The sequence below is a fragment of the Arvicola amphibius genome, chromosome 6 (assembly GCF_903992535.2).
Source record: "Arvicola amphibius chromosome 6, mArvAmp1.2, whole genome shotgun sequence".
Classification (NCBI taxonomy): domain Eukaryota; kingdom Metazoa; phylum Chordata; class Mammalia; order Rodentia; family Cricetidae; genus Arvicola; species Arvicola amphibius.
In genome coordinates this window covers 116,849,966-116,876,766 of record NC_052052.2, presented here as the reverse complement: position 1 = coordinate 116,876,766, position 26,801 = coordinate 116,849,966, and the positions used below count along the sequence as shown (strand labels likewise).

General features: G+C 39.6%; 1 protein-coding gene across 1 annotated transcript in view; it reads left to right on the top strand.

The window, feature by feature from the left end:
- Positions 1 to 26,801, top strand: part of Hecw1 (HECT, C2 and WW domain containing E3 ubiquitin protein ligase 1) — a 123,810-nt gene that overhangs the window by 70,775 nt on the left and 26,234 nt on the right. The window contains 7 exon segments of the mRNA XM_038334596.1: positions 4,768 to 4,918; positions 10,452 to 10,591; positions 13,739 to 13,860; positions 16,011 to 16,196; positions 19,831 to 19,965; positions 23,171 to 23,276; positions 25,657 to 25,753. Of these exon segments, the coding sequence (XP_038190524.1) occupies positions 4,768 to 4,918; positions 10,452 to 10,591; positions 13,739 to 13,860; positions 16,011 to 16,196; positions 19,831 to 19,965; positions 23,171 to 23,276; positions 25,657 to 25,753 (937 nt within the window).

Genomic DNA, 26,801 nt, shown 5'->3' with positions numbered 1-26,801 from the left:
TCATATGCAAGCATCCAAAACTCTTTCCAAGTTCCATACTTAGCACTGTTAATAAACACCAGTACACACCTACTCTAAACATGCTTTGGAGCAAGCTCTTTCCATATATGGTATTAAAGTGACAAGCAAATTTTGTTGAAGTCCCTACGTTTCTGAGGAAGAAGAAAAAAATAGACAATGTTTCTTTACAAGACCTGACTGGTCTTTGTGACTTTTCAGTCCTAAATTTACCGATGTAAAATTTTCAGTTGGAAATAGAAGGTGCTTTTCTCCAGTGAATCCATTATCCGCAATTGTCTCCATAGACGAGGACAACTTCAACCCATAGTGTTTTGAGAAACTGTACATTCCAAATTAACACTCACATCGACGGATCAAAAACTCCAAATGTCTGTTGTAGTTCTTAGGCATTTGCAGGAAAAACTCTTACTTTTAGGATAGAATTCAACATCATTTCACCTAGTAGGCGTCCTGTACTAATAATTCTTTAGATAGTCATTTGAGTTTAGGAAAATCATTTAATCGTATTAAAAATAATATGTTTTATTGTTTGTGAGAATAAAATTCTCACATGTTGCATTTTACATGAATACTACACTTCTCCCTATTCAGTCATATGTTAGCATTGAGGAAATTACAAATGTCTTTAGTAGATACCCTAGCTTAAAGCATCGCCAAATTTATTTCTCAGAGGCCAAACCAAACATTATCTTCTTTAACTATTGGTGCTTGATTTCTTTCTTCATTTATATACTGATTTATGGTATGACTTAAAAACAGTAAAAACCCATCATATTTTATATATGATTTTTTTGAAAAATGTATATATAACATGTTACTTCCAAGAAACAGCCTCTTTCTCACACACACATACACACATATATACACACAAAATCCTCTTTACATATGTATCTCCAATCCATGCAGTAACATAACTAGTTATAAATAGTTAAATTATAAATAATTTAACATAAAACCACCTCAAAATAACTACCTAATATAAACCATTCTCAACAACTAAATAGACTGTGTAGGCTTTAATTCTTTATTCGTATAGCAATGAAAATATTAGAAAATTTGCTAATGAATTCTGACAACAGGATTTTGCTAGGCAATCTCAAACAGGAAATGAATTCATTCATCAAGTATTTGCTGAATACCGTGTAATTGGGGCTGTTTTAGGTACACAAAATAGACAGTGATTCCAGCCCTCGTGGAGCGTCTATATAATCTATAATCTGGGAAGTAGACAGTGAACAATAAAACAATACATAGGAGACTAGTCTTAACTGTAATAAATGCAGTGGAAAAATTTAAATAGATGAAGATAAGAGGTCTTCTCATGTGTAGTAGACAACTGGTTTGCAATTTTAGATCCAGAAGCCTAAGCAAGCTTCCCTAAAAGGGCAGTAATGGATGCAATAGCAGAGATGCTCATAATATTGCTGAGGAAAAGCTGTACAGACAAAGGGAGCAGCCATAGCAGCTGCCGAGCCCTAAGAGGAGGCCTGATGATGGGCTTGAAGAACAAAGCCAATGCCTCTGAAGCCACAGGAAAGAGAGAGAGTGGTAGATAGCAAAGCAAGGAAAACAGCACACAGCAAACCCCCAAGGCTTTGGAGACCACTGCAGTGGTTCCCAACTTTCCATACAGCTTCTCATCCTGTGATGGTCCCCAACCATAGCTGCAGTGGTTCTCAACCTTCCTAATGCTGTGACTCTTTAATACAGTTCTTCATCCTGTGAGAACCCCCAACTATAAAATTATTTTCATTGCAACTTCATAACTGTAACTCTGCTACTTTTATGAATAGTCTCATAAATATTTTTGGAGATAGAAGTTTGCCAAAAGGCATCACAACCCACAGGTTGAGAACAATTGGAGAGGTTTGGCTTTTATCCTGAATGAATGGAACACACAACAGCGTTTGAGCGGGGAAGTGATATTTCTGACCTGTATTTTGACATTGGTTGTTGTCCAGGGAATAAAATGAGGAGGAAGGATAGAGGATACAACATAAGGTTATTGCAGTGACGAAGATTAAAAACATTGGTGATTTGGATCAGGGTGGCACAAGGGAATTGTTAATATATCTGAATATATATTTTGAAGACAACCTTGGTGACACATTGAGTATGGAAATAAGAGAAAAAATAAGAATTAAGACTCATTTTTAACCTTGACTGATGGAAAGAAAAAAAATGTCTTTAGAAGAGAAGGTGGAATAGGAGTGATCTAAAGTTTCCCTTGATCATATTATAGTCGAGATATCATCAAGTAGTGACGGAAAGAAGGCAATTAGATATATGTCTGTAAGGTTCAAGAAAACTATATATAGGATATTATATTTATTAAAATATTTAAGTGCACAGTACAACAATAAAGACATACATGTTTAAGTTCTTAATAAAACATAATTAGGAATCCAATAATTTATTCTATCCTAAATGACTCCACCTGACCCACACTGCTGTAACTTACCCAGTGAAGGATAGAGACAGTTTTCAGGGGTCTACATAAGTTCATGGCATCACAGCGCTTAATCCTTCTCAAAATGCTGAGGCCTGAAGATTCACTCAGAAGTTTGTTTATAAGATATGTGAAAATAAATTCTTTACAAAGCAACCCAGAAAACATACTCAAATTCAATTAATTAGTTGATGAATATTTTTAAGAATATAAAATTAATACTATGTGTTTTAGGTACTTAACATATTAATAAAAGAGCTTGGGGATTTTGATGACCATCCTTTCCAGAAGTGATTTGGAAATTTGAAACTTACTAAAAATGTGTCATCAATGTTCCATTTTCCAACCCCTGACCCCTTGGAGATTTTGCAAGACTAATAGAAAAGTCCTTGCTTTCCCTGAGAGTAGAGATCTGTGTCATCTGTCTGTGTCCTTAGGACTTGACATAGTTACTAGTTTATAGCAAGTGTAAGTGGAGTCTTCTCACTTGAATTAAATAACATGGTGTTATTAGAAAGTTAATTTTTGTGCTTTGTTGGATGATAGTTCAAAAGAAACAATTGTTCAATAACTTTTCTAAGATTAAAACAACAGAAATTTCAAATTTTGGGAACAAGATTAGTTATGAAGTTATAAAATTGCAAATATGTGTAATATTATCATCAATAAATTATTTTTCTGATAGTTGACATCTGAATTATCTAATAACCTACTTTAGAGAAATTTTCCTAGAATATATTTCTGTAATTCAACTACATCTTTCCTCCTATTTGCCATATACATTAAATTTTGAATTTTCTGATATTTGGATTTTCAATGGGCAACCCTCTAGGTTAGACATATGAAATTATGTTTCCAAACAGATATGCCACATACATATAAAAACCATAAGAATGCCAAATTATCTTCCATTTAAAACTTGAGAGTAACTATATCATTGCCTAAGGCATGAGTTTTCAAGATAACTACTGTTGTCTGGCCCACTCCCAAAGCCGTCTTTTCTCACTTAAAAGGCCAAATGGTTTTCCTCTTTTGCAATTATGCTTCCTATTTGTCTTAGCATGGTTAGCATTTCTTTAACATTATCAACATGGCACCATATTGGTGTTGTTTCCACCACATTTTTATATGTGGACTACAGGAGTTTTACCCATTGCCATGAATCATCGCTCTTATATGCCTAGTTCAGATACACATGAAACACATTTAGCTCCTAGATTCAAGGGATTTATTCATGGATTTCAACCCCCTTCGCTTACATGTCCATCAACTAATCATCTATGCCCTGCGTTGACTCACTCTACCATTTGTGATGGTTGCTGAGCAACAAAGTCTTTATAGATCCATTTATATATATATATATATATATATATATATATAAACATATATATACATATCTGTATGTAACAACAATTAATGGTAAAAAGGGGCCATAAGTTTGAAAGGGAGCAAGGAGGGGAAAATGGGAGAAGTTTGAAGGAAGAAAAGGATGAGGAACATGATGTAGTTAAAATCTCAAAAATTTTATAAAAGGGTAATTTTAAAAAGTTTTTATCTTTTACTTATTTTAACTACATTCTTAATTAAAAAATAATTGCATCCCTTCCTCCTTCCCTTTCTTCCCTCCAGTTTGATGTTTGTTGCATTGCTCTATTAATTTGGTTTGTTTGGTTAGCCAGCCGTAGGTAAGTTCAATATATGCTGTACGTTTACATTTGATCACATGGGGAGTTTGAAACTGCAGTTACTAAATTCTTCCATTCACCCCCTTAAAAGGAACTGCAGTTGCTTGAGCCTGCTCAGTTTAGAAAGAAGCTTTCTGACGTTGCACGTACAGCGTTTCAGAACTCAGTTAAAAAGGGTTTAAATACACGATCCATTGCAACTGCCCCTCCCCACCCTCTGTTAGACTAAGTGAATAACAGATTCTCTTGCATCACACCAGTGTTTACTGCAGGGTTTCTTCAATCTTGTGCAATGGTTTTTTGAATCATCAGCAAGATTTTTTTAAAGCTGTAAGCAAACCTTCTTTAGACACTATTAAATTTAAGCATAGGTCATAGTCAAGGAACCATAATTATAGCAAAGAAAGTAGAATCTGAGTCCATGAGCTCCTTTCTGGTAAGCAGATTCCCAGCTCCTCTCTAGCAGTCACCGCAAGGGCTAGAAGACCAGTGAAGTGGGGTGGAATAAGCCACTGGTGAGTTCTAACTTCAGAAGCCCTGGAAGTGAGATGTGTCCGCATGGATGACAAGTAGTCTGTACTTGACTTCTCTTGTCCTTTTATTAAACATTAGACTGGGAAGCTCGAATTGACAGCCACGGACGGGTCTTTTATGTGGACCATGTAAATCGCACAACCACCTGGCAGCGACCAACAGTGGCGCCTACCCCAGATGGAATGATCAGGTCCGGGTCTGTCCACCAGATGGAGCAGCTTAACAGAAGGTTGGTGATTAGGTGATAAGCCTTGCTTAGATAAGAATGGCAAGACAACCCTCTTCTGCTTGCCTGCTTACTGTATGGAAGCTGAACAAAATTAATTATGTAAGAAACCTGTTCCTGGTAAGTATTTGAAGTCCAGGTTTGGAAGATAGTGACAGGAAGCTTGTTAAATTTAAGTAACATTTAAACACAGGGTTCCTCTGAATGTCTTCCTGGTACAAGCAAAATAATCAGAAATTCTTTAACTATGACCCCACCCCCAAGGATGTGAAGATCTCCACAGACTCTCCAAAAATTAGGTGTAAAAGTACATCTGTGAGCACATTTTTGGAGACAGTTTGCATCCATCAGAAGATTTCCCCAAAGATACAGAACTCAAAATAGATAGCATTCCAATTATAGTTTCCACAAAAATAAAAAATCACCCATACAGAAATATTGCCTCATAAATCACTGTAGACTTTGCCCTTGTCTATCATTATACACCCTTCACTGTAGAGTTTGTCCTGTCTATCATCATTATACACCCTTCACTGTAGAGTTTGCCCTTGTCTATCATTATACACCCTTCACTGTAGAGTTTGTCCTCACCCCATCACCACTGGACCCCCATAACTAGGGAGCGGTCCCTCTTCTCATCATCATTGTGCGCCCATAAACAGTAGCGCTTCAAAAGTTCAAAAGTGTTTATCCTAGAAAAGTAAATGCTTTTAAATATTTTTGAAATGACCTGTAGTGGTTCAATTGTGTAATTCCAGTTTTGGGGGGGATGCTGAGGTGGAAGAATCTCAAGCTCAAGGTCATCTTGAACAACAACATATCAAGTCCCTATAAGAAATGGAAATTCCTCTAGAATCATTTTGATTAGAAACCATGTCTTCACTTTTGAACTTGAACGGATACTCTGGGTTTGGGTTGCAACCATGGGTGCTGTGTCTCAAGCATCAGGCCAGCAACATCTCTATTTTCTTGTTCTTTGAAGACAGAGTGAGCAATGGCTTTAGTAACTTCTTGTTACTGAAAGCGCAAGCATCAGGCTTACTTCAGCTGAAAATGCATCCACACCCTATCTTGTTTATTTCTCAAGTGCTAAGTTAAAGAAAAAGCTGAGGGGGACTGAAAAGAATAAAAACCTAGGTTAAGGATATTTCTTGATAGCAGCACCTTTAAGACTTAACTGGATCTGCCTATTAAATAGGCTTCTTTTTAAAAAAAATGGGCTTTTTGACCTGCCAAAAATACATAGAGCACATGTGATTTGAAAGTTGAAGAGGAAATACTTGGAGTGGGGGATCTAATTAAAAATGGGTGCAGAGAGATGAGGGAAAGTTAGGGGTGGAAACGTCACCTACAGCTAAGTGTGCATGAGGATGTCATAAGGAAACTTGTTGCTTTGTAAACTAATTAAAACAAAAGCAAGGAACTGGGCAGATATCCTGGTGGTTACAAGTACTTCTAGCTCTTCTAGAGGATCCAAGCTTGTTTCCTAATACCTATATGTCCAGTGGCTCACAATCATGTATAACTCCAGCTTTGGGGTCCTGACACCCTCTCTGACATGTATTCATGTGACAAACACTCACACAGATACTCATACATAAACACAGGCACACACATAAAAATAAGAAATCTTCCAGATGAATAAATAAAGAAAAATAGGTATCATGGGAAGGTGGCTCAGTCACTAAATGTGCAATCACCAGGAACTGCGTCTAGATGTCCATATGGATCTCCAGAACACATATAAACCTAGAGGTGGCAGCATAGTCACATAATCCCAGATCAGGGGATCCCAAATCAGTAGGTTATTGGGCTTGTTGGACAGCTACTCTAGATGAATTGGTAAGTTCTGGCTTCAGTGAGAAATCCTGCCTCAAAACATAAAAGAGCCATCAAGGAAACTACCTAATGTCAACCTCTGGCTATTAAACACACATCTGTGCACATACACAGCCACAAACAGACATGTGCGTGCACACACACTTAATTAATTAAGTTAATTAATTAAAGTGAATTCTGTTTATAGAGACATATATTTCAGATGAAAGTCACCAGAGTATGCTTTTATTGCTTGAGTATTTAGAAGACATTTGCCCTCCGTTTTTCCATCAGTTAGTTGAATGTCTAAGTCATTAATAAGAGCCATAAAGGATTTCCAGTCATAGCATATTTCTCTGCAATCATTCCCACAGAACCAAAGCATATTGCAAAGAATTGCCATGACCTGGTTTTATTGGACATAAATGCATCTAATATCCATGGCCAGCCTTTCTCTGCTGCAAGTCTACAGGCAGAAAGTAACATCTGAAGCAATATGCTGACATTGCTTGGCTAATCGAAAGTGTCTTTAAGCTGCATGTTAAGAGGTGCTGTTCCAACACCAAATAATAAGCAACGCACAAGAAATCAAACAAATAAAGCAATACATTTAAAAATCAATATAAGTTCATGATGTTCAGACTGTATAAAAGAGAATTCAGTCCAAATCTACCTGCAGCAGGCAGGAGCCCTTTCATGGAGCTGCACACACTGGGAGAAGCAGCAGGGACCATGCTGGATGGAGAACCGCATTTGAAGTTGGACAGACAAAGAAAAAAAGTAATCTTGCTACTTGATAAAGTGCTCGTTTCTTGTGGAAAAACCTATCTACAAAAGTTCATGCTTTTTTTTTTTTTTTTTTTTTTTTTTGGTTTTTCGAGACAGGGTTTCCCTGTAGTTTCTAGAGCCTGTCCTGGAACTAGCTCTTGTAGACCAGGCTGGCCTCGAACTCAGAGATCCGCCTGCCTCTGCCTCACGAGTGCTGGGATTAAAGGCGTGCACCACCATCGCCCGGCTAAGTTCATGCTTTAAACATCTTTCCACTGTTTTCAAGCATTTAAAATCTTCTATAAATTGGAAGCTTGGCAGCAACAAAAAGTGTACTAAAAGTATACTTACTTGTGAACTTGCCTAGATAATTTTTTTGATAACTTCCAGTTAGTTAGAGAAATCTACATGGATCACTGTCTCACTGAAAAAATGGAAATCTATGTTAGCATTGTGAAGACTCTTCCTTGACTTCCCACCATGGGGGCCAATCGAGAGATACACCTGAGAAATGCAGTCAAAGGTTGTGGTACCAAAAACTGCCTAGAACTCAATACAAGACTAGTTCTGAGTTAATTCCTGAAGTTGGAAGCTATCTAGCATTAATTAACTCTACTTTCAAACACACACACACGTATACAAGTATAAACATGAAGCAAAATCACCATGCATTTTCATTTTAAACAATCAACTGAAACTTATTTTTAGTTAACTTTATTAATTTATAATGTAATGAAGATTTAAATTTAAATAGAAAAATTATGTTCATTTTCCCCAAAGTTTAAACTTTTAAAGAAATTTATCCAATTTTTATTTCAATATATATGCCAAAATTGTTACATAGTTATGACATGGTGACAATAACATTTTATATTCATTTTCCTTATTATATGTATAGCAAGTGCTTTGTAACACTACTGCCATGTTTTCAGATTAACATTTAAGTCCCTGAGTAGCTATAATTTAGAACACTTAACTTCTCATTTTATTGAATATTTGCTTATTGTTTTATCATGATTTTTTATTTGAAAAGCAGGGCTATTTTAAATATTAAGGTTATCTTATATTAGAGTTTCCTTTTTGATTCTATTCCCAGCAGCAGCAGAAAATACATAGTTTGGGTATTTATTATCAATGCCTAATTTTTTTAACAATGTGACTTTATAGATTTCACTATGCCCAAAATGGCTTTACTTCCATCTCATTTTCTGGTCTGTTTTGGCTGATTTAGGAGATATTTCTGTATTCCTGGTCTTTTGGGATGGCATATATTTCACTTCTTAGAGGATCAACTCTTGCCGTAATCTTTTAAGAATTGTAATTAATTTCCACATGAATTTTCTGTTCTGCAGCTTTGATTATTTGGGGTGTTTGTTTGTTTGTTTGTCTGTTTGGATTGCCATGGTTTAGTTTGGAAATTTTTTTTCTATTTTGTATAATTATATTTGCATGCATGCATGAGCAATTAAAAATTGTATATTTCAACTGACTTTATTACAGATTTCCATGAACCTTTTATATACTTTTAGCTCCAAACAAAACAAGTACAGGAGGACTTTCACATTCACATTCACAGACGATGGAATAGAAAAAGGAATTCTTGCTGAGTCTATGGTTTCTGTGATCTGGGCTTCCTCAGGCTTTCTGGGTCCCATAACAAAACTGCCACATATGCTGTGCTCAGTCCCCTAAGGGGAGAAGACTGTGATTCTACATCTTAAAAGGAGAGCGGGAGAACATATGGCTCCCGAAAGATTGTTTGGCCACCTGGCAAAATTCTGGTCGCCATAACCATTAGGTCGTTGTCCAATAGCAGCCTCTGCAGTCTTTGGCAATGCTCTGCCCCCAGTTCAAGTCAGAGTTTCGGGAGCTTTCTGTCTCTTGCCCTGGCTGCATTCCAAGTCCCAGCAAGATCACAGTGGGCCATCTTTTACCTTCCCATCACCTCCCTGCCACAGAGAAGTGGCAAACTAGCAGGATGCTCTGAGGGCTGCAGGAATTCCACACTTAGTTCTAAAAGGCCCTCAGCCACTGTTCTGGGAGTGTCTTCTCCCAGGTCATCAGAAATGAATGATGGATGATAAAAGGTGGCGATACTACAGGCCGGTGGATCTCAAACCCAGATACATAGAACAGTATCTCAACAGTCTCTACATAGAACAGTATCTCAACAGTCTCTACATAGAACAGTATCTCAACAGTCTCTACATAGAACAGTATCTCAACAGTCTCTACATAGAACAGTATCTCAACAGTCTCTACATAGAACAGTATCTCAACAGTCTCTACATAGAACAGTATCTCAACAGTCTCTACATAGAACAGTATCTCAACAGTCTCTACATAGAACAGTATCTCAACAGTCTCTTAGAAGCACGGTTTTCAGTTTTCTTCAGTTAATGTAAGTTAACAGATCTTCTTGCGAGCAGTTTGGAGACCATGGTGGAAAAACTTTGCTCCTTGAGGTCAGGGAAGGAACAGGGTACTGTCTCCTTCAGAAGCCTGCTGCGGAAGAATGACCCTATACAGGACTGGGTGCGCTCCTCACTTCATCTTGAATTATATTTGCAGACTTGGTGATTTGCTCTCCTTCCTCCCCCTCTTCTGAAACAGCCCTCCCCATCTCCTTCCTGAACACAAGACTCATATAAGCTCCATTTTATCTTAACTGGGAGGAGCTATGGCATTGAAAACTACATTCCCAGATCTCCCCTCCCTTTCCACCACTCTCTTGTGTTAAGTCTCTAAGTCCTATGAAATAGATTTGTCCAGCTACCTAGTCAAACAATGTGGAGATCGCTGCCTTATTAATTATTCTGGCTATTTTATTGGAGTTGTAGACACTTCTCTTCTGATTTCAATACAATTGTCTACAGACTTTTCCAATTGCATCATTCAGAGCATTAGAAAACACAAGTTGACTCTTGTCTCTCCGTTTTCTAATGTACAGGTATCAAAACATTCAGAGGACCATTGCAACAGAGAGGCCTGACGAAGATTCTAGCAACCAAATCTGTGAGCAAATACCGGATGGAGGAGGTGGAGGTGGAGGGAGCGACTCGGAAGCAGAATCATCCCAATCAAGCTTAGGTATTGGAGGAGGGGACTCAGAACACTGGACGTGGCGTGACAGGAGTGTGTGCTAGTCAAGTCCTTACCTTGCCTCACAGGCTAGCCGCGTGATCCACAGATAGGAGAGCAAAAAAATATGGGCGAACAAGATGGAGGAACTAGAAGCGTGAGTAAGGGAGACCCCAAAGCTTCCCGCCAGGAATCTTAGAAGATACAGACTCTGGCTGGGCGGTGATGGCGCACGCCTTTAATCCCAGCACTTGGGAGGCAGAGGCAGGCAGATCTCTGTGAGTTCGAGGTCAGCCTGGTCTACAAGAGCTAGTTCCAGGACAGGATCTAAAACTACAGAGAAACCCTGTCTCAAAAAAAAAAAACAAAAAAAGAAAAGAAAAGAAAAGAGAAGGAAGGAAGGAAGGAAGAAAGAAAGAAAGAAAGAAAGAAAGAAAGAAAGAAAGAAAGAAAGAAAGAAAGAAAGAAAGAAAATACAGACTCCTGCATTGTTAGGCAATGTATCTTTTGGTGCCCTTAGGATTTCCACTTATAAAATGTGATAAATATTCACCATCCATTTCTAATGAATCTTGTACACTAAAAATAAAATTCAGTTCAACCAAGGAGGAACCTGAGCACAAAGAGATTTTCTGGTGGCCTTCTTGTTCACAGAGTCCAAGAGCAAATTGTTTCATCAAGCCTTACTTTCCTGTTTTTCATTTCTTTATTTCTAACCTAATTGAGATGCCAATAATGATATTTAAAAAGCATGAGACTGGCTTCCACTCTTCGTACCAAAAATAACATAAATGATTAACAAAGTGAAATCCCAGTAAGCCACTTTCTTTTTGAATTGGGGTAAATGGTGACAGATTTGTCAAAGAAGTTCAGAAACAGTCTAAGCAAGTAGATCTTTTAATTCTCATCCTGGCAGGTCTGTGATTCGTGGCAACATAGATATTAGACTTGCTTATTTATTTAATTTTTAAAATGTTCTCAATGTTGTATAATTTCACACATTTATATAATGAATTTAATCATTTTAGATAAAATTTCCTACTGCCCTCACCCTTCTTTGCCAGAACCCCTCTTTATAACAGGCCCCCATCCTACTTCCATGTTATCTATGGTACACACATGTGTTATGTGTGTGGCCCACTGAGTTTAGTAGTTAAAGATTCTCACCTGACAATAGGTGAGAGGTTATTTATTAGAACAAGTCAACAAGTGTAAAGGAAATGACATGAAACTCCCCCAATAACTGTTAACTATCCTCACGGAGGGCCTTAGCCTTGGGACCCTCCCTAATCCATGATGAATTGTTGATGGGCCCAATCTTGAGCAAGTCTTGTGCAGACAAAAACAGCTGCAGTAATTTTAAGACTGTAATAAGCACGCTGTAACTGGGAGACATCTTTTTGTCGGCCATCCGCCATGCTGGCTCCTTCCTTCTTAAATGCACTCACACACTTCAATGGGTGATTTTAACTGTCTCTATCCTGTCTTCTCTATCAGATGTAACAAATATGGTTTAGGCTTTTCGGTAACTAATTGCTTTATTCAGTCTTCTGAGGGACATCAAGTAACTAGAAGCAGGATAAGAAACAGTACCTAGGATTATTTCTGGGTTTGGTATTGAATCACATGTACTTTACTGTGTAACAAAAGCCTCAATTTTAGCAGATAAAACTCACAATTTATTTACACCTCAGATCTGCAGGTGAGCCATGTCAGCTAAACAAAGCTGGCAGGTTAGTCAGGACGTTGCTGTGCTCATTCCTATCTGGTCACCTGCTGTGTTAACTGTGTGGGCATTGGACTGAGATGGCCTCATCTGGGAAGCTTGTCCCTCTGGCTGGTTCCTTTAGTGGACATGAGGACAGAGGAGAAACTGAGATACAGGTGCTTAGGTCTCTCAGGACGGACACGCCGATCCTGTCTTGTGGTAGTAGACAAAGCACAAGGCCAGGCCCCGTTCAGGAGCTCGAAAATCCCACTGCAGAGAAGAGTTTATAGGAGGAGAAACGTCTGTAAAGTGTCTTAATTACACGTAACACTTGTAACAAAACAAGAAAAAGAGACAAAGGAAGGTGAAGAGAGAGGACTGGAACCTAGCTGAAATTATACAAGAAGCTTACCAAGAAATAATGATGCCTGACTTTTAAAAACTGAAAATTACCTCTGTGAGTTTGAGACCAGCCTGGTCTACAAGCAAGTTCCAGGACAGCCAGGACTGTTCCATAGATAAAACAAACAAATAGAAAACCTCAAAATTAGAAATGCTCGAAAAATATCCAAAATATTTAGTATGCCAACATGATGCCACAAAAGGAAAATTATATAGCTCATGCATAAAAATATTTAAAATGTTGTGTAAACCAGGTATGATGACACATGACTAATCGCAACACTTAGAAGGCAGAAACAAGATCATGAGTTTGAAATTGGGTTGCCCTGTGTTGTGAGACTGCCTCAAAAGGTTCGTGTGAAATTACCTCTGGGCTATGTATATAAGGTATAGATGAAAGGTGCATAAATTTCATGTTCAGGCATTCGCTTCATCACTAAAATATGAAAATGCACATGTTCTAGAATCTGAAAAAAAATCTGGCTCTTTTCCATCTTCCTCTCGGAGAGGCAGATTCACTTCTGCCTCTCTCCCAACTTCTCCGCTTCCCCCATCCCTCTTCCCTCCCCTCTCTCCTTCCCTCCCTCCCCTGCCTTCCCCTTCCCCCTTAATAACCCCCTGAATAAATCTTCAACAAAAAAAAATAAAAAATAAAAAAAATTAAAAAAAAAAAGTTGCCGGGCGGCGGTGGCGCACGCCTTTAATCCCAGCACTCGGGAGGCAGAGGGCAGGCGGATCTCTGTGAGTTCGAGACCAGCCTGGTCTACAAGAGCTAGTTCCAGGACAGGCTCCAAAGCTACAGAGAAACCCTGTCTCGAAAAACCAAAAAAAAAAAAAAACCAAAAAAAATTTAAAAAATAAAAAATAAATAAAAAAAATCTGAAGCACATTTGATGTGAAGCATTTTGGACAAGGAACACTTGCTATTCTTGTCCTGGCCATGTCACTGTGGGGTTCTGTGCTCTGCTATGGGAAGACACATACTCAATGTGGGAAGACCTTCTGCCCAACGTATTCTGTTGCTTCGTTCACTTTTTTCTTTCTAGATCTGAGGAGAGAAGGGTCACTTTCTCCAGTCAACTCACAAAAAATCACGTTGCTGCTGCAGTCCCCGGCGGTCAAGTTCATCACCAACCCCGAGTTCTTCACTGTGCTGCATGCCAACTACGTGAGTGCTTGGGAAACAGAGACAGGGTGGACCGGCTTTCCGAAAACCCAAAACAAGCTTATGTAGTCATTTACTAAGATAAAGGAGCTAGAATTTTACTCTGGGAGCTCAGGGGAAAAAAAAGAAGGAATTTTTAATTATTTCCTTTTTTGAGATTATAATTAAATCATTTCTCCTTTCTCTTTCTTTACCCTCCTTTCTTTCCATTCCTTTCTCTTTTTCAAATGCATGGCCTTCTATGAGTGTGGGGTGTGTGTGTGTCTGTGGTGTGTGTGTGTGTGGTGTGTGTGTGTGTGTGGTGTGTGTGTATGTGTGTGTGTGTGGTGTGTGTATGTATGTGTATGTGGTGTGTGTATGTATGTGTGTGTGGTGTGTGTATGTATGTGTGTTTGTGGTGTGTGTATGTATGTGTGTGGTGTGTGTGTGTGTGGTGTGTGTGTGCATCTCAGACATTTCCATGTGAGTCACATAGTAAAGAAGGAGGATTTAGAAAATCTTTTGCCTTTCTAAGGGTTTCATCAGGATCATATCAGTGAAAATTCCTTGCAAACAAATGTGTGTTGCTTTATTGATCTTAAATTTAAAAAAAAAAACGAGTATAAAGTGTCCAAATGTTCTTTATCCTTAACCATTTTATAAGATCATCTTCATTAAAAAACATTTAGACAGCTTTTTCTTAGATAATAATAACTAGATTATCTTTTGATATACTTCAAAAATTTAATATTAACTATGATTTCATTTTACATACATGCTCTTTTCTTGAATTTTTTGAGGAGACAAATGTGTTAGACAGTCTAATGATGAGTGACAAAGTCTAAACTGAGAGAGAGCAAAGTGCCTGAGAGACAAGAGGCAGGAGGCAAAGTCAGAACTGAGTCTCGCAAGTTGAAAGGGAATGGGGCAAAGGGGCAGTGTGTTAGGAAGGATGCAGTGGTCAAGATTACAGTGTGGCTACAGTGTGTATGGCAGACGTGGAAGAAACGCTGAGGACCCAGCAGCCTAGCAAACCGCAAAGGTGTCTATCCTACTCTCCTGGCCCAGCTCTGATGACTCGGTAGTTTGATGAAGCATTTCTCTGGCGGAATCTCAGAGAAGTGCTGAGAGCTTCGAGAACAAAAGCTGATTCCACCAATCAAGTAAAGGAGGATCAAATCCCAGACTCAATAGGTGCTGAGGGAATGGGGAGAAATGGCTTAGCTCAGAGGAATTGTTTGAGAAATCAGTCAATGGCGCTTGGATCTCCAAAGGCCAACTAGTGAATAACAGGTGAAGACCCAAGGAATACTGAGTGATTTCTGTTTGGAGGAAGGGAGTTCGTAGGGCTCTCTGAGGCAGGTGCAGCACTTTAGTGGAATGATAAAGGCTGTGGCTGGGAAAAGAGGAAATAAGTGTGTTTATTTAGAGCAAATCCCCAGTGAGTAGTGGGGAATCACACAGGGTGACAAGTATGTCAGACACTGAAGCCTCTGCACTATATTCTGGGCTTCCTGTGGGCCTTAGGGCTGCGGGACTCACTGGACTAACCTTCTCTAGCCTCCCACTGTGTTCTTTCCTCACAATACATGTGCACAGAGGCACATCTGAGTATTCACGTGCCCATCCCAACACCATCTAGGTAGCTTGATGATTTGGGGGCAGTCCCAGAGATATACTGAAGGGAACAAGACTTCTGCTGTGGGTACAGAAATATCTATGTAGCATAAAATTATAATTTGACTAATGTAGGAATTCCTAAAACAGCCTTCTTTTCTTCTCATTCCCTTATCTAAAGATACTATATAAGATTCACTAGAATGATAGCCTTCTGAAGACCACCCTTAATTATGATAAATTATTATCGTGTGTTAAACAGATAAAAGGATCAAAAGCATAGCTCTGTAGTCAGAGAAGAAATGGGGAGGAGAAGGGCGATGCTCAGGGACATAGAGTGAGGCCTGGGAAAGCCAAGGATGGCTGACACTAGAAAGATCTCTGGATAGGCCATGTGTGTCAAATGCACATTTCCACATTGCTATGCCTGCAATTTTAGCTCACACGAATCACCCCCAAGCTGGACTCTTATTAGAACATGTTAGAGCACTCAGTGTGTTTACTCTGTGTTTCCTAATTTCACACCTTCCTCCTTCATTTTCCCCAAACCATCTCAGAGTGCCTACCGGGTCTTCACAAGTAGCACTTGTTTGAAGCACATGATTTTGAAGGTCCGACGAGATGCTCGCAATTTTGAACGCTACCAGCATAACCGGGACCTGGTGAATTTCATCAACATGTTTGCAGACACCAGACTGGAACTGCCTCGGGGTTGGGAGATCAAAACCGATCATCAGGGAAAGGTGAGGACAATCAGTGTGTAGGACTTTCGCCAAACACTCGGGCTCACCAATGCGGATGTGGAAGGAAGTGAGGGGACGACTATGGAGAAGGATGCTTACATGTCTTGGAGGTTTAGTATTAGCCCCAGAGGAAAACGAAGAGAGTGACTTTTGACGTCAGGGTTTCTTACTCATTCCACGGTGCATGGACACTGCATTATGAGATGTTTACCTTCTTAACTTCTTCCTTTTAGAAGCCAAATTGTACAATTGCTCTCCAGGGGAATACATACTGCTTGGTTGAGGATTGCTATCTATCCACTTTACGTCTTTAAATTTTCCATTGAGTGCTTTTATTCAGTGGCCTATGTCTTAGTTACTTTACTATAACCAAGCCATCTTATACAAGGGAAGTATTTAATTTGGGTCTTATGGTTTCAGAAGATTAAAGCCCATGATAATCATGGCATAGAATGTGGTAGTTATGCATGGTGCTGGAACAGAAGTGGAGAGTTCACATCCTAAGACAAGATAAACACGGGGAAGGCACAAGCCTTTTGAAACCTCAAAGCCTGTCCCCGGTAACACACCTCCTCCAAGGCCACACCTCCCAATACTTCTGTCCTTGCCACTGTTCTGCTGCTGTGAAGACACCATGACGAAGGCAACTCATATAAAAGAAAGCATTTAATTGGGGGCTTGTTTACAGTGTTATGTGCTTGGTCTATTAGTGTCACTGCAGAGAGCATTGTAGCAGGGAGCATGGAGGCAGACAGCAGGCAGGTGTTGGAGGAGTTGCTGAGAGTTTACATCCTGGTCTGTGGGCTGGGAGAGAGACTGAGCCTGGCATGGGCTTTTGAAACCTCAAAGGCCACCCCCAGTGACACATTTTCTCCAACAAGGCCACACCTACTCCTAGTCCTTCTAATCCTTCCTTAAATCCAGACCCAGAACTCTCAGCTACCTCTACAGCCCATGTTTGCCTGCACACTACCATCTTTCTGCCTTGATGATAATGGACTAAACCTCTGAAACATAAGCCAGCCCCAGTTAAATGTTTTCCTTTATAAATGTTGCCGTGGCTGTGGTGTCTCTTCACAGCAATAAAACTCTAAGACATAAGTTGGTACTGGAGACTGGGGTATTGCTATGATAGGCCTGACTGTGCTTTTGTTTGGAAAGCTATAGACTTTGAGACTTGGATTTGAAAAGCAGTTGGATGCTTTAAGTGGGGCTTAATGGGCCGCACTAGTAGGAGCATGGAAGACAGTGGTGCTGAGACTGATCTGAATTGTGGAGGCCCAGTTCAAGAGGTTTTAGAGAAGAATATTAATATTTGGCCTGGAGACTATTCTTGTGATATTTTGACAAAGAATATGAATGCTTTCTAACCTTGTCCAAACTTTTGACAGTTTTTGTTTTCTCTTTTTGTGAAGAATAGGATGGAATTTCAATTGGAATTGCATTGAATAGGCAAGAAGCCTATTTTTATTTTAAAAAATGGTTATTTTCACTACATTTATTCTATGAATCAATGAGTATGAGATGTCTTTTTTATTAATTAATTAATTAATGAAAATGTCCAGCATGATCATAGCTTCCCCTCCTTCTCTTCAGTCCCTCCGCAAAACCTTTCCTCTCCACACACTCCCATCCACTCCTCCCCCTTTAAGACCCGTGTAGCAGCAGGAAGGTCCCGGCTTTCTGATGAACTGAACCCCAAGCAGTCATTTAAAAACTCATTTATTTGACATCATTAAATCTGCAGGCAAATGGATGGATCTAGGAAAAAAAATACATCCTGAGTGAGGTAACCCAGACCCAAAAAGACAAACATGGTATGTTCTCACTCATAAGTGGATTGAATATTAAAAGAAAAACAAAGGATAACCGGACTACGATCCATAGCTCCAGAGAATTGGGAGTGTAGGGCTCAGGGGGGAGGGTAGAAGGGGAAAAGAGAGGAAGGAAGGGGAGTGGGAAAATACATAGCTCAATGGAAACAATAAAAAATATTATGTTGCAATGTGGAGACACAGATTCTCAGATAGGGAATATTACTTTTGTTTCTGCCATTTTGCTGGACATTTTCATCATCTGTAAGTTTTGGATGAGTCTTTAGTGTCTCTCATATCTGTGACTAAGGATACTTTGACTTCTTATTCTATTTTTATCCCTTTTGTTTTCTTCTTATGTATTATTTAGTAAAACTTCAAACACTGTATTTATTGAGTGGGGCAGAAAATCTGTACACCCTTGTCTTTTTCCTGGTCTTAGTGGGAATGCTTTTTTCTTCACTTGGCACAATGCTGGCTGTAAGAGTGTATAATGGCTGATTTTTATGTCAACTTGACCCAAGCTAGGGTCATCTGGGAGACGAAATCTTAATTGAGAAAATGATGCCATATGATCGTGTAAGCAAGTCTGTAGGACATTTTCTTGACTGGTAATTTATGTGGGAGGACGCAGATCACAGTGGGTGGTACCAACCCTGGGCTGGTGGTCCTGGGTCCTTTAAGAAAGCAGGCTGAGCAAGCCATGAGGAGAAACTGTCAGTTAGCAGCGTTCCTCCCTGGTCTCTGCTTCAGTTCCTGCCTCCAGGTTCCTTTCCAAAGTTCCTGTTCTGAATTCACTTGGTAATGGAGTGTGATCTGAAAGTGGAAAGCTGAAGTAAACCCTTCCTCCTGAAGTCTCTTTGATTCTGGTGCTTTATCACATCAAAAAAAAAAAAAAAAACCCAAAGACAGTTTGTCAGTCTAGCCTTAATTACGTTGAGGTATGTTCCTCTATCCTTAACTCTGTGACTCATAATGCTGGATTTTCTCAAAGAGTTCTTTTATATTTATTGTTGAGATGACCGTGTGATTTCTTTCTTTGAGTTCATTTATGTGGTGAATTTGGAGGTTTGGCTTATTTAAATTCAACAATTTCTGCATCATTAGAATGAAGTCAATTTTATTGTTTTCTAGAAGACCCAGGTTCAGTTTCCATGTCCGGGGTTTACAGCAACCTGTATCTCCAGCCCCAGGGATCCCCTTTTGTCTTCCATGCACACCTGTGTCATGAAGATACACACCCAACTGTGTTAAAGCTATCTATTAATAACAGTAGAAACTACTGTTGAATTCTCATGTCTGTTTCCTCATCTGATTTTAAAGATGAGTGTCGGGTAGGTTTGAAATGACAGAAGAGAGAAGGAGTCAAAAGTAGGTATGATGGCTGCGATGCCAGCGTTAACTGTCATCTTGACAGAGTGGAGAAGCACCCAAGAGATGGCCTGTGGACGCACCTGTGCAGGGTCTTCTTGATTACATTAATCGAGGTGGGAAGACCCACCCCCCAGGCATGACACTGTTCCCTGGCTGAGATCCTGGAGTATATGGATGGAGAGGAGGAACTGAGGAGCAGCATGGATTCATTTGCTTTCTGGCTCCTGATCGTGGATGCAGCTGCTTCAAGCTTCTGCTACCTTGACTTCCCCATCACGGTCAATTTATCCTCTAATTGTCAGGATAAACCCTCTCACCCTCAAATTGCTTTTGTTCAAGTATTTTGTCATAGCCATAGGAGACAAAACTAAGACACCGGGTCCGATAAGAGCCTAGTGTATCAGCTCCCATCTCTCACAGTGCACTGTCTTCTTGTCCATCTGCAGTCTTTCTTTGTGGACCACAACAGCCGAGCTACCACTTTCATTGATCCCCGAATCCCTCTTCAGAATGGCCGCCTTCCCAGTCATCTGACCCATCGACAGCACCTCCAGAGGCTCCGGAGTTACAGTGCTGGAGAGGTAAGTTCTCTATGCCCTGAATCACTGATCCCAAGTCTTTGCTCTTCTCTGGGGCCAGAAAAAAATTTTCTTGGTTTTCATGATCTAGGGTTGTCTGTCCTATGAGGGATGAAGGCATATGCATATTTTTGCAATGGAAGAATAAACCACCATTGTGGGGTGCCCATTCAGTTACCTACATATCCCTCAGGCTGCTCCCTTCTGTTCCTTCCTCTGCCCAAATCACCCTTACTGAAAATCTACCTGGTGTAAAGGAGACTTATGTCAAGAGATCTCTATATATACATCAAAAGAATCCTATTGTCATCTGGTTACCTGCAAATGCTACTAAAAGGGCAAAATTGCTGATATTCAGCATATGACTGACTTAAAATTTTACCTCTCCATAAGACCCTAGAGAGAACTTCAATAATATGACCATAAACTAAGAACTGAGAGGGAGAAGAAAAGAAAAAAAGAAGAGTGAATCGGGACCTTTGAGTACTCTGTCCCCATCCATCAGTCTCCCTGGTTTTATTTTTTTTACCCTTTATAATTACTTCCTGCTGAACAACAAAAGATTGCTGCCTTTCTGAAGGACCGTATTCACTGCCTTTCTAAACTGAACCCTGTATCCCATACTGGCTCCTTTCTCCTTTTCTCAAGCCAAGAATAAAAACGCTGCTGTTTTCTACTTCCAATCCATTCCAAATAATGTTATAGTAAATCCTCCTTTCCTTCCTGACTGACAATCTGAGACCTCTTTTCATAGAAAACACAGGGATCTCAAGAGATGTGATCTTGAGGTAAATTTCCTGTGGAAACTTAGGGAAGTGAAATACAGTGAGGTAAAAACATGGAAACAGCGCTACGGGAAGGATCTCCCTGCCTATCTGTTCTGCAGAATGTCGCTCTAGGTAGACCTTCCATGCAGCTAATAGGGAATTGGAACCACAGCAACCCATCTAACAGCCACTGCTCCAGAATGCTGATTTAGAAGAGCGGCCATTGGCTGCTTTTTTTGGGAGAAAGTTCTCCCGAGGTAACTCCTGGCTTACTGCCAACATGAGAAAACGAACTGGTCTTTTGTGGGGCTTCTTGGATGTCACTGTTTTAGGAAACTCCTGAAGCATGTGACATCTTTCTTCCTAGACATAAAATGAGCGTGTGGTCACATGAAGAGGAATGTCTTACATCTCCAAAGCTTATGCAAATGTCAAACCTTAAGATTCAATCATTCTCAGACTACAGAAAGCAATGTCGCAGCTTCCTGATTCACTGTGCACAGCACCCCCTTCCCCGGGGACCTTTAATAGCATTTCAAAGGGTGAGGGTTATGTTGTCCTGAGATTATAGAGAATAAATTAAAATTTCTGCATCAACTTGAAATATTCCACTTTAATTTTTTTTATAATACCCAAGGCTTTTAATATAATTGAGGCAATGTCTATATTGATGTGGAATAACTGCATGTAATAAGAAAACTGGGTCCTGCAGACAAATTTGCTAAAGATATAAATCTCTTACAATTGCAAGTAGTTGTCTGAAATATAAATTCTAAAAATGTGTGCTAGCCAATAAGATGGACTCAGGTCTGATAGCTGAGTTTGATCCTAGAGTTTCTTCCCACAAAGCAGAAGGGGAGAACTAACTCAGGGGATGCTCCTCTGGTTGCCATATGTGCATTGTGGTATGTGCCTGTATACACACACTTGCATATGCGCATGCACATGCTCACACACATACACACACGAACACACAAAAATAAGTAGGCAAGCAAATATTTTTTCAAACCTTTTCTATTTGAAAAGAAAGAGTGTGATCGAGGGTACGACTTGCATTGCTTATGAAACATTGATATATCAGATAGCTCTGACGCAGTTCAGTTAATAACTGTCCTCTTCACCATCCAAGAATTATCTGAAAGGGCATTAACATGCATAATTCATCTAATCCAAGTGGACTCTACTTATCACATTTTCAAACTTCACCCATCTATTCTCCTTACCTCTCTCTTCTGGTAGCTTTGCCCTGACACAGGAGAAGTCAAGATATGTAACAGGTAGAAGCTAGAAGGCGGACAATGGCTGATACGTATTCCAAATGGAAAAGCTATATTATCTTGGTCTCTTTTTTCTGTTTATTTCATTTCTGAAACAGGGTCTCACTCAGTAACCTGGACTTGTTGAGAACTAGACTAACCTCCAAATCCTTTTGTTGGGGGCGGGATTTGAAATAGGGTTTCTCTGTGTAACAGTCCTGGCTGTCCTGGAAGTCGCTCTGTAGACCAGGCAGGCCTTGAGCTCACTAATACCCACCTGTCTCTGCCTCCCAAGTGCTGTAATTAAAGGTGTGTACCACCACTGCCCAGCGCCTCTTATCCCTACTTCCATTTCCAGACATTTAGGATTACAGCCATGCACCACCATGCTGGGCTTTAAGGTCTTAAGGAACAAAATAAGTATAGACTCATGCTAGAATAAAATCATTATCATGCTTTAGCACTTAGCGAATTTATTAACTTTCAAAATTGATCTATATTTCAATTAATCATCATAAGTATGGATATTAAGCTAAGTAAAGATATTTATCACAGGAGGTTTTGTCAAAATTTCCAACACAAACCAAGATACCGGATGTAGTCTGAGAGTGGGGTTTGGTATAAATTAACACCTTACAGTCAAATATTAGTTAAAATCCCAATTCTCTCTCCCACAATTAAAAACTTTGGATGAATTTACTTTCTTTGAAACCTTAGATGTTATATGTATAAACTTGTGTAATCAAAATACAATGTGGAAAGAATCCAAAGCAGTGATTGGAACAATAGATGCTAAGCCAAGAGGGCTATTGGAGAACGGTCAATATTATCTAAAGAGCAAGTACAACCCATGTTCGCTATTGAAGTTCAATGTCAAAGCTCTGAAAAGAAAATCACAGACCTAGATTTCTACTAGTGCTTATAGAGAATTTATTTCTCTGTTTCTGGTCAGTGATTAACACCCATGACGTTTGACACAATCCCCTTTACAGAGCATAATACAACATTCCACTTACTCAGTTTTTAATACTTGCTTGGCTTTCATCATTTTCAGGATTGTAACTTTATTTTCTGAATCTAGGTGATGCCAAGATGTTTTAAATATTCATGCAGGGAAAAATGGTTTTAAAGGAAAATCCATAATTGATGACAGATTTCCAATCTCACACTTTTATTTTAAATTAGGCCTCCGAAGTCTCTAGAAACAGAGGAGCATCCTTGCTGGCCAGGCCAGGACACAGCCTAATAGCTGCCATTCGAAGTCAGCATCAACATGAGTCATTGCCACTGGGTATGTATCCTAAGTCACTGTGCCCCTAGCAGCCCAATTGCTGTCTCTGCCGTGAGCCTTTTTAATAGTCCTGCATTTTCTTTCTCTCTTTTCTTTTCTTTTGAATCAGATTCTCACTGTGTACATTTAGCTATCCTGGTACTTACTGTGTAGACTAGGCTATCCTAAATTAAACAAGATTCGCCTGACTGTCCTGCGCACCAGCATGCCTGCCCTCTCCTCTTTCATGACACTTCCCAGCTTTTTACTCCCTTCATTTTCTAGATCCTCACACCCTTCCTCTTTGTTTTATTCAATAGTCAATTAAATCCAGAAATACAGGATTTAAGTGAAACAATTGATTCATTTTCTTGTTGGTGTAAGCAAGGTTTTACGTTGCTTTGTTTGTTCACTGTTGCTATACTAAGGATTATATGTAGAAGATTACATATGCTAGGCAAATACTCTACATTAAGACATATATCCATATTTTAATTTTTGTGGCATAGCCTCATGAAGTTGCTAAGGCAGGACTTCCTTCATAGACCAGGCAGGCATTGAATCATCATGATCTTTCTGCCTTAGATGTCAGAGTAGAACTTTGCCACTACACCCAGCTACATGTAGGTGTGGGTTTTTAATATAATGATTTTAATATATATTTAGGAAGTTTAAACATGTATACAACGTGCTTTGATCATGATCTACCCACCACTCTCCCTTCCAACTCCTTTCAATCCCTCCTCCTGTTTAACCCACTCTGTCCAATTAGTGCTGCCCATATACACATGGGTATAGGGCCATCTGCTGGAGAATGCTCACCCTACCAAAGGACACACTACTGAAAAGTTCGGCTCTCCCTCTCCTACCATTCATCAACTGCTAATAACTTGTAGGTGGCTGCTTGTTTGTTTCCCAGCCGCCCAGACTCCCAAAATAATTAAACATAAACTATATTATTTAAATCGCTGCTTGGCCAATCACTTAAGCATATTGCTAGCTAGCTCTTATACCTTTGGTTAAACCATTTCTATTACTTTATATTTTACCATGAGGCTCGTGGCCTACCGGCAAGGTTCTAGCTGGCAACTTGTGTCTTTCCTCTGGTGGTGACATGGCATCTCACTGACTCTGCCTTCTTTCTCCCAGAATTCACTTTAGTCCCCCACACACACCACCTAGCTCTACTTTGCCCTATCACAGGCCAAGCCAGGTTATTTATTCATTAACCAATAAAAGCAACACATATACAGGAGGACTTCCCACACCGATAACTCTTCAGTTTGTGACAGGACCTCATGAGCCCCTCCCTGTACATGCTGGGATATTGACCGGCGTGTAGCAACTGCCGCTGCGGTGAGTTCCTAAGTCCCACAGCCCTGTCGTATCCAGGAGACATTGTTTTGTCTTCTCTTCCCTGACCTCCTTACTCTTAGAATCTTTCTCCCCATTTTCTGTGATGTATTATGATCCTTGAGTGAAAGGGTGTGTTCCAAATGTCCCATTTAGGGCTGAGTGATATATAGTCGCCTAGCCTCTGCATTCTGACCTGCTGTGAGTCTCTGCACTAAGCACCATCCATAGCCAAAAAGAAGCTTCTCTGATGCGGAGTGGGAACTGCACTCCTCTGTGAGTAAAAAGATAAATAATAAAGGGGCAATGTTATACTATGCCCACCTATCAACATACTAATGGTTCTCCCCAGGCCTGTGACCCCCCCCCAGCCATATTCTACATCAGTTTTAGAAGATCAGACTAGAGTTCCCTCCTGTAGAACAAGTCCTAAATCCATTTTATAATGTGGTTGACACCCTCTGTTATATTCATGCCACTACTGCACCAGTGGGAATTCTTGGTCGAGAGCTGGATAAGATTGTTGCTCTGTGCACTCTTTAATCTATGTCTCCCTTTCCATGTGTGTATGAGGAAAGCTAGCACAGTCATCAACTCTTTTAAGCAAAATGAGGTGAGAGAGTCTGAATAATGTGTATTTTCATCCCTATGGCTGGAAAATCCACACACAGCCATAGTAGCAATTGCAAAACACTCAGAAGAGGATTTTTTTTTTGAACTCACAAAGGATCTTCTGTCATATTAACTTTGGAAAAGAACCACGAAGGCTAGAATAAATACAGATGTCTTCACAGGAGAGCTGTTCTCATCTTCATCCTCCTCCCAAATGTGGATGAAGTGACACCCTGCACACTCCCGGGACTTCCAGATCACTGCTCAGACTGCTCTCTTTTCACTTGTCTTTTAAGATAATAATGCTTTTGTCCCATTTTTATGCAAGAGCTTATTTCCTTAAGAGAAATTCAAATGTCACGTTATTCCCTAGGGTGAAGTGGGTAGTTTTATTGTCACCTAACTCACCATTGTTCTGCTTTTTTCTCTGTTTCAGCATATAATGACAAGATTGTGGCATTTCTTCGCCAGCCAAACATTTTTGAAATGCTACAAGAACGTCAGCCAAGCTTGGCAAGAAACCACACACTCAGGTAGGGTTCATTTCCCATCCCTAGAACACTTGGTCCTTCCAGTCTTTTTCCAGGTTGAAAAGCAACACTGTGGAGACAGACCCACTGAGGCTCATGACACCTTCTATTCCTGCATAGAAGGTTTAAGCTGAGACCTAAAAAGGAAGGGTTCAATGTTCTGGAAAATTTCTCAGAGAAGGTAGCCCTATCCTATTATATAGTGTTAAAATTATTTCTACTGATTCAGAGGAAAACAGAAAGGTAACAACATGGTTTTCATGAAAGATTAGTTATATAAAGCACTATCTAAATTATTTTTGTTTTGAAATATAATTGCTTAATCATAAAAAACAACCAGGTGGGGCTGGAGAGATGGCTCAGAGGTTAAGAGTACTGCCTGCTCTTCCAAAGGTTCTGAGTTCAATTCCCAGCAACCACATGGTGGCTCACAACCATCTGTAATGGGGTCTGGTGCCCTCTTCTGGCCTGAAGGCATACACATAGACAGAATATTGTATACATAATAAATAAATAAATAAATAAATAAATAAAAATTAAAAAACAACCAGGTGACAACCTTCAAAAATAAACAAAACACAAAGTATTATATGTATGCTAACTACTTAAATCCTAATATATATAATTTTAAAAATTTTTATTTTTGAGATTATAATTATATCATTTCCCTCTTCCCTTTCCTTCCTCCAGACTCTCTACTATACCCTCTATGCTTATCTGTGGGTATAAAGGCAAACATTTGTAATGCAATTAGTGATACTGGTTTAGTAAGGTGGCAACTTTAGGTTCTCCCTCAAAATTTGTGGCTTGCTGAACCCTGAGCAGATGGCTGGGTTCCAGTCATATATGCATGGGATGACAGTTGAATTAAAGAAAGGACAAGAACTTGAAAGAGAACAAGGGCTTCATGGGAGGGTTTGAGACAAGACAGGGAAGGTGAAAATGATATAATTATTTTGTAATCTCAAATAAGAATCATAATAACTTTAAAATTTTGGATATGAGATCAAGCCAAGAGTATTGGTGCTCCATTAGTAATTAGCCAACCTTT